This window comes from Simochromis diagramma, unplaced genomic scaffold (assembly GCF_900408965.1).
Source record: "Simochromis diagramma unplaced genomic scaffold, fSimDia1.1 OVJJ01000669.1, whole genome shotgun sequence".
NCBI classification, from domain to species: domain Eukaryota; kingdom Metazoa; phylum Chordata; class Actinopteri; order Cichliformes; family Cichlidae; genus Simochromis; species Simochromis diagramma.
Window position 1 is genome coordinate 2,775,181 of NW_024387458.1, and position 12,042 is coordinate 2,787,222.

Below are 12,042 nucleotides of genomic sequence, written 5' to 3' on the forward strand. Positions count from 1 at the left end.
ACAAAGTGCTTCAGTGATTCATAGGTCAGTGTTCAGCTGCGTACCAAAAGCATTCCTCTGAAAATGGTCAGATACAAGGACTGGGCTGAAAAACAGCCAGTGTCCAAAGGAAACGCTAAAATATCTCCAGAGAGCCGGAGAACTATTGTTCAAGGCCGCTTTAAACAAGTCTGACTGCCTGGATGGTTGTTAATGACACTGTTATTGCTGCAGTGTTGGTGTCTTCAGAGGTTTCTTTGAATTTTGAGGATTTGCGCTCATAAAAATGCAGCAGCACCCACGTCAGCCTGAATGTTGACGAATGTTACGACTTTAATGTTTTAAGTATGATAATACATCCTGGGATTGGATATGTGAGCAGGTATCCCGCTTTGGACGGACAACAAAGGGAAGTATTTTTACCTTGGAGGGAAAACGTAGACCAGAACATACTTCCTGTCGGTTTTGGCTGCAAACGTAGATTTTGTGCATTAAAAGTGTCTTTAGATCTGCGACCCCGAGTCCCTCATTATCATCCACACGCTTAATGAGCCAGTTACTCTTTAACCACTCGGCAGGCCGCTGGTTGGCTGAGGGTATTTAGAGCCAGGTACGTTGCTCGGTCTGTGTGTGCACAAGAGCTTTGGGATTACGGGGCAGCGGGGCTGGTTATCCTTGACAACGGCTGCAGTTATTGACATCATCATGTGACCTTCTGTCTGTCCACAGCCGGAGAGGATCAATCCTGAGACCAACCAGAAAGGCTACAACGTCAAGTCGGACATCTGGAGTTTAGGAATCACGATGGTAAAGCCGCCTCGCGCTCCTGCATACGTTTGTTCACCTTTTCTGCATCGCTGCAAAAAAACACGATTATCAGTTAAGAATGAAAAAGTCGTGAAATATTCATAGCTTTGCAGCTCAGGCCGGACCGAGGAGGATGTTGGCATCAAGGATTCAGCAGTTGACTCGCGCTCGTCTCTGCCTGTTCGATCGGCTGTTCGAGCAGCGAATGTTCCAGCACAGTCTGAATTTGAAAAGGGCACTAAATGGGTTTTAAATCAAAGAGGAAAATTGTGATTTCAGAGTAGTGGAAGTTTTTTGTAATAATTGTAAAATGAAGAATGAGTGGTCCAGACTGAGCGATCAGCGTGTGGAATAAAACCTGCCGGGCGCTGATTGTTGGAGCACCTGTTGTTCCTCGAAAGCTGAACTGAAGCAGCTGAGGAGGTTTTAGTGTGAAACTCATTCATGCTGCAGTAGCAGTGAGAGGAAAAACTACAGTAATGTTAAAAACGGTAACGGATGTTTGGGAAGCCACGTGTGTGCCGCTCTGCTGGAGATGAGTGGGATCTTTAGAGTGTGCTTGTTTTGGGGTCAGTCATTAAATGACGCTGCGGCGTGGGATGGATTTGGGTGAAAAATCACATGAATGCAGCTGTGCAGATACGTTTGTGTCAGGTTATGTGTTTGTGCTCACTAAAGCACTAAAAACGCTCCTTGACCTCCTTTTTTTTTTGTCTTGTTTGGCTCAGATCGAGCTCGCCATCCTGCGCTTCCCGTACGACTCGTGGGGGACACCTTTTCAGCAGCTGAAGCAGGTGGTGGAAGAGCCTTCGCCCCAGCTTCCCGCCGACCAGTTCTCCCCTGAGTTTGTGGACTTCACCTCTCAGTGGTTCGTGTTTTTCTGGTTTATTTTCTTGCTTTGTCCAACTTTCTTCCAGCCTGATCCACGTCTCAGATTTACACCCAGATCTTTACACAGGAGAAGCCCGCAGAGTCGCGAAGCTGCTACAGATCACAGAGAGATGTGTACTGATCCCAGCTGAGTGGGCTTCAGATGATTTCCCCTTTATTCGATTGGCTTCATTGTTGCTGTTTTTGTTATTCTTGTTTTCACAGGATGGGACTGCATCTGAATATGCTGTAAACATGCAACTGTGCACTTTTTACGGATCCCTACGTACTAGTTTAATTACTCTAATTATGTAATTTTGTGTCACTGTAATTTACAAGAACTGAGCTGCAAATATTGTTTTGAGCATAAATGCTGTGTGAACCGGTGAGGGTGCACAGAGGTGAGGCGGGAGGCTGGCAGGTTTGGGGGTCATACGGGCAGGATGGCAGGAGAGCGCAGGTCGCTGTTAGCAGATGACTGCATGAATGTGAGACATGATGGCGGTAAAAATGAGGCGGTGGTTAGTTGGTAACGAGCAATAATAAATATTCTAAAGAGAAAAACACGGGTCTTTGAGAATGAACTGCTCAGTGGTTTCCATGTTTAATAGTTGTAATAGTCTCTAAACACTGAGTATAGTTTTTGATTATATTGTTTTCGTAATTGTTGGAAACGAAAATAATTATGTTTGAGATATTCATCAAGTTCCTGTTGTGAGTAAGAGCACAGAGAGATGGAGTATAAACAAAAGTAAAGAGAGAAAAGCGGGATGTCTTTGCGTTTGCGTATCGTTTTTGGATGTTTGTCAAAAGCCAAGCGGCTGTTTCGTGCATCCTCTTCTGTAACGTTACTCCTCCAAACTGTAACCGCACCATTGAGAACGAGATTATTGTGTTTGTGCCTCCAAGATCAGATCTTCTACATGCCAAAAAATCTTTGGTTCTGTTCTTTCTTTGTTGCTTAGTGACACATGCAGGTATTTGTGCAGCGAGAAGACGTACGGCGAGTGAGCTGAAAGGATTTTCTTAATTTAAGACGGGCATCACAACCTTGCCTTTAAGAAAAGGGAGGCCGTGATGATGCAGGTGTAAACCTCACCTTACTCCAGTGGAAATGATGTTTGGTGTGCAAGCTGCAGCAGCCAGGGATCAAACCACCAACGTTCCGATCAGCAGATCTGCTCTTCCTCCTGAGCTACAGCCACCACAGTTGAAGAAGGAATGAGGAAGAAGTGCAAAAAACCTTCAGAGATTAAAAATCACAGATGAAAAGCAGATTCAGTGGACAGATTTGGTGATTTTTACCCTTCAGCTGTAAAAGGTTGATGGGGTATTGTTTCACTGGTGGGCCGGCGACATGGACACCTAGGTTTGTGAATGCAGTAACTTAAGCAGGAAGTCACCGAGGATTTTCAAAATTATACCACAGGTGTAGATACTAAAGATCCCGAAGTTTGAATCTCAGTGATCTCAATCTTTGTCCAAGTTTTCTGAAAGCCTTGTGAATGCACTGACCTGAGAATGAGGTTTTATTTATACAGCGCCAAGCAACTGTCTGTTTTTTTTTAGGTACTTGAAGATGTTTCACACCAGAGAGGTTTCCTAAAAGCTGTTGGGTTGTCACCTTGGAGGTGGTCCAGGTGGATGTAGGGCCATCTTAAATCGTCTGTCTTCTCTGTCCAGAATGCAAATGTTTGGATGCTCAGGAGAGTCTCTTCTGCTTGTCAGTCCAAATATATCGCTGAGCTTTGTCCTGAAGATCTGACTCGTGTATTGTTCAGTGATCAACTTTTAGATGATGTGAAGAAGTGTTTGGGAAGACAAATGAAATGTCTTCAGGAAGCTTAAAGAAGTCTGGCAGCCTTTGGAAGACTGAGAGCTTACAGTGGCATGCAACAACAGCTGGAACATTGACAAGAATATCTCCTGTTACCGGTTGTTCCACATAGAACTGAAATACCAGCCACCCCACCCACAACATGCTTAACATGCAAATAACTGAAGAACCTTAGTAATGTGGAAACTGCATAATTGTGGCAGTGATGTGAATACTGAACCCAGCACTGCCAACACCAGCAGACTTCTTCTTCCTGTCACTAATGTAAAGTGATGCTGCCTTTAAGCAAAGCCAAATTATTCAATTGTTTTTCTTTTCTTTGTAATGGTTGGTTTTTTTTTTGGCTTGTTTTGAACTTTTTGGGGGCCGGCTATTTGCTGGAGTAGTCCATGTTCATCTGGTTTCCTGTGGGAGATTCAGGCTTAATGTGCAGCTGCTGAATGAACGTGATGGTCAGACGCCTGCCTGATGGTGTTCTGTGAATCTGAAATGCTTACATGATGTACGGCTGCTGACCTGAAATAACACTCGATCACACTGAGAAACGAGTCGTCCTCCAGTTTCGATCATTGTTTCCTGGTGATATCAGAAAATGATGCCGCACTTTGAGCAGTACTCAGAATTCAGAAAGACGCTGATGTGACTATGTTCTTTGGTGCTTGGGTGACTCATCGTGCTTGGTTGTATTTTTTCTGTTACCTTGAAACCCTCGGAGGCTGGCAGTCTGCGACTTCTCAGACGCTTTCATAGAATAACACTGAATCAGACGCTGGAACAGATCTGTGGCAAGAGTTGGGAAGTCCACCATTTAATCTTCATCTTTGCTTTGTTTTCTTCTTCTGCAGCTTAAAGAAAGTTTCCAAAGAGCGGCCGACTTACACAGAACTCATGGTGAGTGTTTCTGTGTTAACAGATTATAAGCATGACTTCCCTGCAAGCACCTTGTAATGCTGTTAATCAAACACTGGGGGGTGCACTTAGATTGTTATTTACAAACCCTGTATTTGACGCTTGAAGCCAAGATGCTTCACTGGTCTCATCCATGGAAGGTTTACTAAAGGTCCAGTAAAAGCTCAGAGTATCAGGGGGTGCAGGTGTTTGAATGGCTGCAGCTTAATCAATTAAGCACAAAGAGACCCCGAAATGGATGCAAACGAACAACAAAAGACACAAAAATGATTTTTTTTTTTTAAATGTGCAAAATGACCATGAACCAAGACTTCCTACAAGCTCTAAAATGACCAAGTGATGCAAAATAAAACCCAAATGACTGGAAATTAACAGAAGACACAGAATTAAGAGCTGCAAAGTCACCAACAAAATGAATAGAAGCAAAATGATGCACATACATGTGAAATCGGTGCATAAGGGCAACAATCGGATTGTTTACAACTAAGATTCATGAACCGACTATAAACAAATACAAAATGTCCACATAAAGATGCAAATCGTGCCGTTGAAAAAAATTCAATTCAATATAATTTATATTGCGTCAAAGTTTGGCAACCAGATACAAATTGACCAGAAAAGGTAACAAAGGTGTCACTACAAGAGATGACAACAAATGAGTGTAAAACCAAGTGTCAAAAACTAAAATCAGATTGAAAACAGGTGCAAAGAAATGCTCTGACCATAATTACAATGCAAACTGCAACACAACAACACGACAGCCTCAAAGTTCAAGGAATTGATGCTTTAATTGCTTTTTTCTGACTTGGCTCCCGACTAACTCGGTGTCCGTTTCCTCCTCAGCAACATCTCTTCTTCACCTCCCACGAGGCCAAAGAAACCGACGTGGCTAGCTTTGTGAAAGTCATCTTGGGAGACTGAGTGCACTGGAGGGAGGGGGAGGAATCTGTTAAAAAAGAGGAAACAAAAAAAAAAAATCCAAGAAAAAAAAACACCAATCGCAACCCCCCCCACCATCCCATTTACCCGCAGGACTCCCTCTCACCCCTCCCTCCAGTGGCAGACAAACGGAGCCCAGAGGAGCCGCTGACGAAGCAGAACGAGGAGTCTGTCCCCGCCCCCCACCTGGCCTCGGCCCCCCCTCTGTGCATCACCTGGCACGGTGGGAGGAGTTTGGGAGACGGGAGCCTCACACAGAATCTGGAGTAATTTATGATGTGTGTATGCAAAGCCTCCCCGTTTGATTCGATTTGCCCCGCCGCTGCGCTCCTCCTCGAGCGCTGTTGTTAGCGCGCTGACTCTGTGGCCTCCACAAGGGTCGAGTCATAGTTTCTTTTTTGCTGAAAAGCAGAAGCGAGAAGATGTGCAGATTATATAAAAAAAAGAAGAATGATATAATCTATCTGTGTATAATCTAAATGTTTGCATACTCGAAGCAAGTGTTGCATCAGATTATTAATTGACTGCATGTACAGAATTTCTCTCTGGGTAAAGACGGGCTCATGTGGCCAGTGAGGAACAGTTGGAGAGTCCGATTGTTGACTTCAGGGGCTCCCCCCAGTGGTCACAAAGAGGTACTGCACTTACACTGCTTTCCCCCCTGATTACAGTGGAGGTCAACTACACATTTTGGGCTCTTGGCTGCCTGTGAGCGTGAATGTGTGCGAGCTGGTGCATGACATGTGTGTGTGGGGCATGTTCACAGAGCTGCACGGCTCCAAATCCAAGTAGAAACGCAGTTTTCGTGCTCCGCAACATTTTTTTTATGGATTTTCTGCAGCCTCGCTGCCCCTGTAAGAGCTCAACAGGCAGAGCAACACTCTTACGTGGCTTTAAAAGTACAGGCGACTGTGCATCTGCACATCATGTTCAAATGTGACGCATGTAATAAAGAGCTTTATTTTAAAACTAGTTAGTATGGTAGTCTAGTACAGGCATAGACTGTATATTAAAGATGGAAATGGCCACCATGACGCCACCGTGTCAGCAAGGTTCTGTAATTTGAAAGGCGTCTAAATAAATTGTGAAGTTGTGCTTTTTGGTGTGACTGTACCCATGTGGTCGGGATGCCCCATCAGCAAACTCAGCGATGATTGCTGGTTCAAACACGTCCATTTATTTTTAATGTATTTCTAATTTGACCCCTCAAAAGACCCCAAACAAAAGATGTGAGAACAATGAAAGTTGCGAATAGATATCAAACTGTTACATTTTACCGTGATATTGTAAAGTAATGTAGCCAAAAGCACCAAAGTCCAATAGATATGAGATTCTGAGGTCCAGCAGCTTTGGCTGGTTTGAAGCCACTGACTGCTCCGTCCCTGATCCTTCCTGCGTGAAGCTGAATCGCAGATCTTTGAGACAAAGCCGGAGCCGAGTCGCAGCCGTGCAGCTTCGTGTCGCTCACACACACTTTAAATGTCGGGGTGTGTGTTTGCGTGTGCGTGTGGGCTGTGTGGGGGAAGATTTTCTCCTTGTTGTCTGTACTGAGCCAATCACAACCCTCTCCACTCACCATGAAAAGAACTGGATACTATTGCTATTATTATTATTATTAATATTAATTATTGTTATTATTTAGATCCAGGTTTTTTCTCCCCCCTTCGACATACTTACTGCAGTTTCTCTTATTTATTATAACTGCTGTTTTCCCTTTGGAAACTTGACCGAACCATTTGAGACTCTCCTCACGTGTTTGTGTGAGCTGTGTATGGTTTTTGTTTTTCTTTGTGTTTTTTTTTTTTTGTCGTGTTCTTCTTGGCTCAAACACGTGAAATGCTTTTAATCTGTAACTTGCAAGCCTTCTGTGTGCCTCTATATAGAAACCGTCTAAGGAAAATGAGATGTAAAGAATGATGCAGGGATCCGCTCCCTCCCTCCTCACACGCTGCATGGCATCATAATCCCACTTTGTGTTCCTTGTTGTACTGTAGCTCATGCTCGTTTTTTTATGTTTTTATGCTTGTGTTCATCTCTCTCGTTGCCTTTGTTCTTGGCCTCTTTCTCGCAGTGATTTCTGTGGAGGCCGAGCTGACGCCTTCTAGATGTCATGTAAGAATTACTCTGATGTCAAAACGGGAAACTTCAAGTGTTTTAAGTGGCAGAGCGGCGAGGCTTTGTCCTGGTTTGAGGATTTACGTCATCCTCACGCCTTTTAAATATTATATTGCTGAATTATCACGTGATTTCTTCTAATTTTGACTTCAGTCAAAAACTGAACCAAAAACACTTCTAATCTGTTCTGACAAGACCCCCGACTCTGCTCGACATTACAGCATCGATAAATCGTCACTATACAACCACAAACCCTAAAACTCGGGGGTCCACCTTCAGTCGATTTAGCTGTTAGAGTTGCAGTCAAACTGGACATCAACATCATTTAAAGCTGTATTAAATTATTAGTTTGTACAAATTTGAAAGAACTTTTGGGCCATCAAGGGGCACAGCACCCTGTAAACATATCATTGATATTTATGGTCATATACACGCATCATATTTGCTTCTATCTATTCATGCTTAAGGTCATCACAACAAAAGGCTTCTTCCCCAGACACTCCTGTCTGCCAACACTCCCTCAGACGTGGTTTGCTGCTAATATCAGAACAGATCCGGTATACACACCTGCAAACAACTCAAACAATCTCAGCTGTAATCAGAGCTAACTGAGAGAAAGCAAACTCCAGCTAACAAAGTGGAAGGAGATGATAATGCTCCTAATGCCTCCTTACCACGTCCATTAAGAAGACTTCAGTTTTCCATTCCAGCATTCCTGTCTCCAGGATCATACTGTGCACGCATCCGTCCAGGTCTCAGATATTGAAACACAGACGTGAGACGTGCAGCAGCAAAACAGACACACACCCCTCCCTGAACCCGATTGAAGCTGACTTAGGACCCAGTTGGACTTGATTTATCATTGTGTAGAGGCTTCAAACACACAGGAAATGTAGTCGGAATAAACAAACCTGTGTGGCACTGGGCCTTTACCCGACTAGCTGTCCTCCCTGAAGTTCAAAAACATGTTAAACTCATAGAAGACGTCTGAATAATGATGAGCTTTGACTGAAAAGTCAGAGGACACGTTTCCTCAATACTAACTCGGCAGATATTCCTGGGAGGCAGCACTGGTCCGACTTGCTGCCTGAGCATGCGGATACAACCACCAACTCCAACACAGCGATCCGGGACGCTGTGAGACCCATGTGGGTGTCTGATCAAGCCGTCTGGTAACCAAGTGAACAGCAGAAACGTTGGCGCCTATCAACCTTTCGCTATTCAACCAAACTGAAGTCGATGCAAAGCTTAGACAGCTCAGTGAGTGCTGAGGGCTGTAAACTCCTAGATTCATGGTTGGGGAAAAAATGTTTTTTAGCTTTTATTTTTTGTCAACCAGGACATTTTTACGACTGAGCAACCACATTTACCCGAAAACATCATCTGTGGACCTCTGGGGCTCTATTTAAAAGAAATAATGTTCTCTCTGCTGTTTTGCCAGACTCCAAAACAAAGTCTCCTGCCCTCAGTCGAGTACAGTTCGCTCTGTCATGTTATCAGGGAAGTTTCCTGTTTTGATGCAGAGTAAAAACCTTCCTTTCACCCTATAACCTGCTCCCCGTTGGGCTCCAGTCCCACAACCTTTGGCTTAGATAATTCCTTGAAGTACTGCGAACACGCCCGCCTCACAAAGCTGTCTTATTTTTCTTTATGAAGCTCTCACCGTTCTCTATTTTTCATCTATAGTTCTCATTTTCCGACTTCACCAACTGTTTCTCTGTGGTGAAGCTGAATGTGAGGACTGGCAGCAGACAGAAGTCATCGCGGCGAGGACATTTAAGGGCTTCCTCATTAGTGCATCTCTGTAGCGAAGATGGAAATATACTGGAGAGACTTTTAATTGCCCCTAGTGTTTTTAGGCCATGATGAAATTAACAAAATTCAAGTCACACTTTCTGGAAGCAGAGCAAAATTATCCATCACAGGTCGAACCTCGAGATTCTTTTTTTTCCATTAGTGAAAAATGGTTATTAACCTAACTTAGCAAATGTGACCAAAGAGCTGGAGCCAGGCTTAGGAGGCCGGGAAAGGCAGTCGAACTCGTCATGGCACGCGTAGACTCGGAGCAGTGGATTTAGGTTTGTGTGGCGTTCGTAGGTGTTTTAAGTGCCTAACAGTACATATCTGTGGTGTACATTTACATTGAAACACTTGTCTGTCTTCGTGATTGATGCTTAAACACTGTTTTGGTCCTTCAGTTCCTGTCCTGGACCCACTGACACTGCAATTTGCTGTGATGTTTTGCACTGTACCGAGGAGTCATATCACATTGTCACATTTACGAGTGTGTTACTGTAAGGAAGCAGTCATTCAGTCGATGAAGGGTTGCCCTGTGTGTGGTCATTTTCCATCTTTTTTATTTTTTTTTGTGAGAGGGAGAGTTTGGAGTTAGAGGTTCTGACTTTTATTTAACTGAAATTGTGATACTGTAAAAATTCTGAAATAATACCAAGCTTTTCTTCAACTGCTCACTTTGTTTTTGCTGCTGTTTGCACTCGTCGGCCATGCTTAGTCTGTACAGCTGTCAACATCAAAGATGAAGGGTGACACTGACCCGACGGAAACCTGTTACAGAGCCAAGGCTTTTATTGTGAAAAACATTTTTGCAAAAGCCCGCGGATCACGTTTGGTTATCATGTTACAGGTTAGCAGCCTTGTAGTGATTCTTGCCCGCAAATATAGATGGAAACATTTAGTGCCACCATATAAACGACACCAAAACCCTTTAGTCTAAATAAAAATGAGCCATTTTCACACAAACTCTCAGACTGCAAGGATGCAAACGTAAAGCTGAAGCCTCGGTTTATTTATGACCCTGTTATGTTTTTACACAGGACTGTTTATCATACCTGACCTGTTTCATTTATCTATGATTTACTGCCTTACGCAGCAGTAAATCACGGCGCTCGTTCTGTTAGCGCTGATTCACCACAAACATCACAATGTAGTTGTTAAACTCTTTGCTCCACCACGAGGCCAATTCCTCTAAACGACACTCTGTAGGAGAAGCGGTTTAAAAAGATGTGGCAGCATTTTTACCCACAGAACTGTACGGCCGGGGTTATAAATGAGGCCACTCAGTCACCTGAAGGTTAAACACAGTTTGCTGTGAGTGTAGAGCTGACTAACTGGTGATTGGCTGTCAGGAGACAGGCGGCTTCCTGTTGTCTGCTCGGTGCGAGGGCAGCCTCGGCCAGCACCCTGACCTGAGTTCACGTGTGAAAATGGCTTCACTCGGCGTGACTGAACGTCTGCTGAGAGCTTGTACAACTTTAAGTGGGTTTAGTGTTAAAATCAGTGGGAAACATTTAAGTTCATGGTTGCAATTCAGAGGAGATTAAATTAAATATTTTATAGCTGCCACTGTTTGTACAATATGAACCCATAAAAGACAGAATTCTGACATTCCTGGAAAATCATTCTGGATTGCACGCTGCTTTCCAAACATGTCCACACAATGTGCACATGGTAAATTGCATTTTTTTTTTTAGTAGTTTCACAAATTTTTTTCCACAAAATAACTGAAAAAAATTCTTTAGATTTGTGTTGAAGAAATAATTTTAATTTTGTAGTTTTGCTTGTTCTGCCAAAACACAAGAATATATAATGTATGCAGCTAAGTAATGGGACACGTGCTACTGACATACAGAAAGAAGCGGGAGAGTCACTTTATGTGGTTGCATCAAGTTCTTCATAACTTAAAGCTACTTTAGTTTCTCTTACACTGAAAATAAACATTTTATTAAATTATATATTTGGGTTTCCACAAAGGACAGTTGTACATACAGCACACACACACACACACACACACACACACACACACACACACACACACACACACACACACACACACACACACACACACACACACTAATGAGAAACACAGCAGGTTTTGTCTGAGACCCTTCTAACTCCACACAACTCTTTGTTTCCTCTGCTCAGCGCTGACATTTCTGGTCCACAGTTGATTCATGTTCACTTTTCAATAGGCTGTAATGAGAAAAGAGTCGAGTTTAATCACACGTCACATGGGATTTTCCTCTGTGTGTGTGTGTGTGTGTGTGTGTGCGTGCACATTTGTCTGTCCCATCGTTGTGCTGGCCAGAGAGCTCTGCTATCTTTACTCTGCTCTTCCTCTTTGGGAAGATGCTGCCAGATAAAACAGTCATCATGCTTCTCCTCCTTCGTCAGAGCTGCACCCAGAGAACGGTTTTCCTTTTTGTTTAAGTGCTCCTTTATACATGCCTGCCCGCACGTGGGAATTCCCATTCGTGAGTCTAATTGTGGCCCGCTCTCACCTGCTGAGTAAAGCTTTGTCGCTGTGCATCAGCAAGGGTAGGATGTCCGAGTGGAAACTGTCCTTAGTGAGCAATCTGTTTTCACATCCCTCCACAATTCACCCTCTTAACCTCCAAGTTCATCCGTGCAGCGTCCAACAGCAGGCATCCGTTAAATCCAGTAGACGATTGTTCTTTACTGGAACGCCACACATTTATTTATTTCATCTTTTTTTGATTTTGAATGTCAGACAGAGAATCAGGAAATTTTGCTCACCTTCTTCCTCGTCCTCCAAATGCGTCAGCAGA

The 12,042-nt window shown here is 43.6% G+C and overlaps 1 protein-coding gene across 3 annotated transcripts in view; it reads left to right on the top strand.

Moving 5' to 3' along the window:
- The window catches only part of map2k6 (mitogen-activated protein kinase kinase 6), a 38,439-nt gene extending 28,248 nt beyond the window's left edge, over positions 1 to 10,191 (top strand). For 2 of the 3 annotated variants that reach the window (XM_040014240.1, XM_040014239.1), the window contains 2 exons: positions 709 to 786; positions 1,515 to 4,331. In XM_040014240.1, the coding sequence (XP_039870174.1) occupies positions 709 to 786; positions 1,515 to 1,808 (372 nt within the window). In that variant the 3' untranslated portion in view covers positions 1,809 to 4,331. The other variant, XM_040014241.1, reaches the window with a different exon arrangement.
- Positions 10,192 to 12,042: the final 1,851 nt, after the last annotated feature.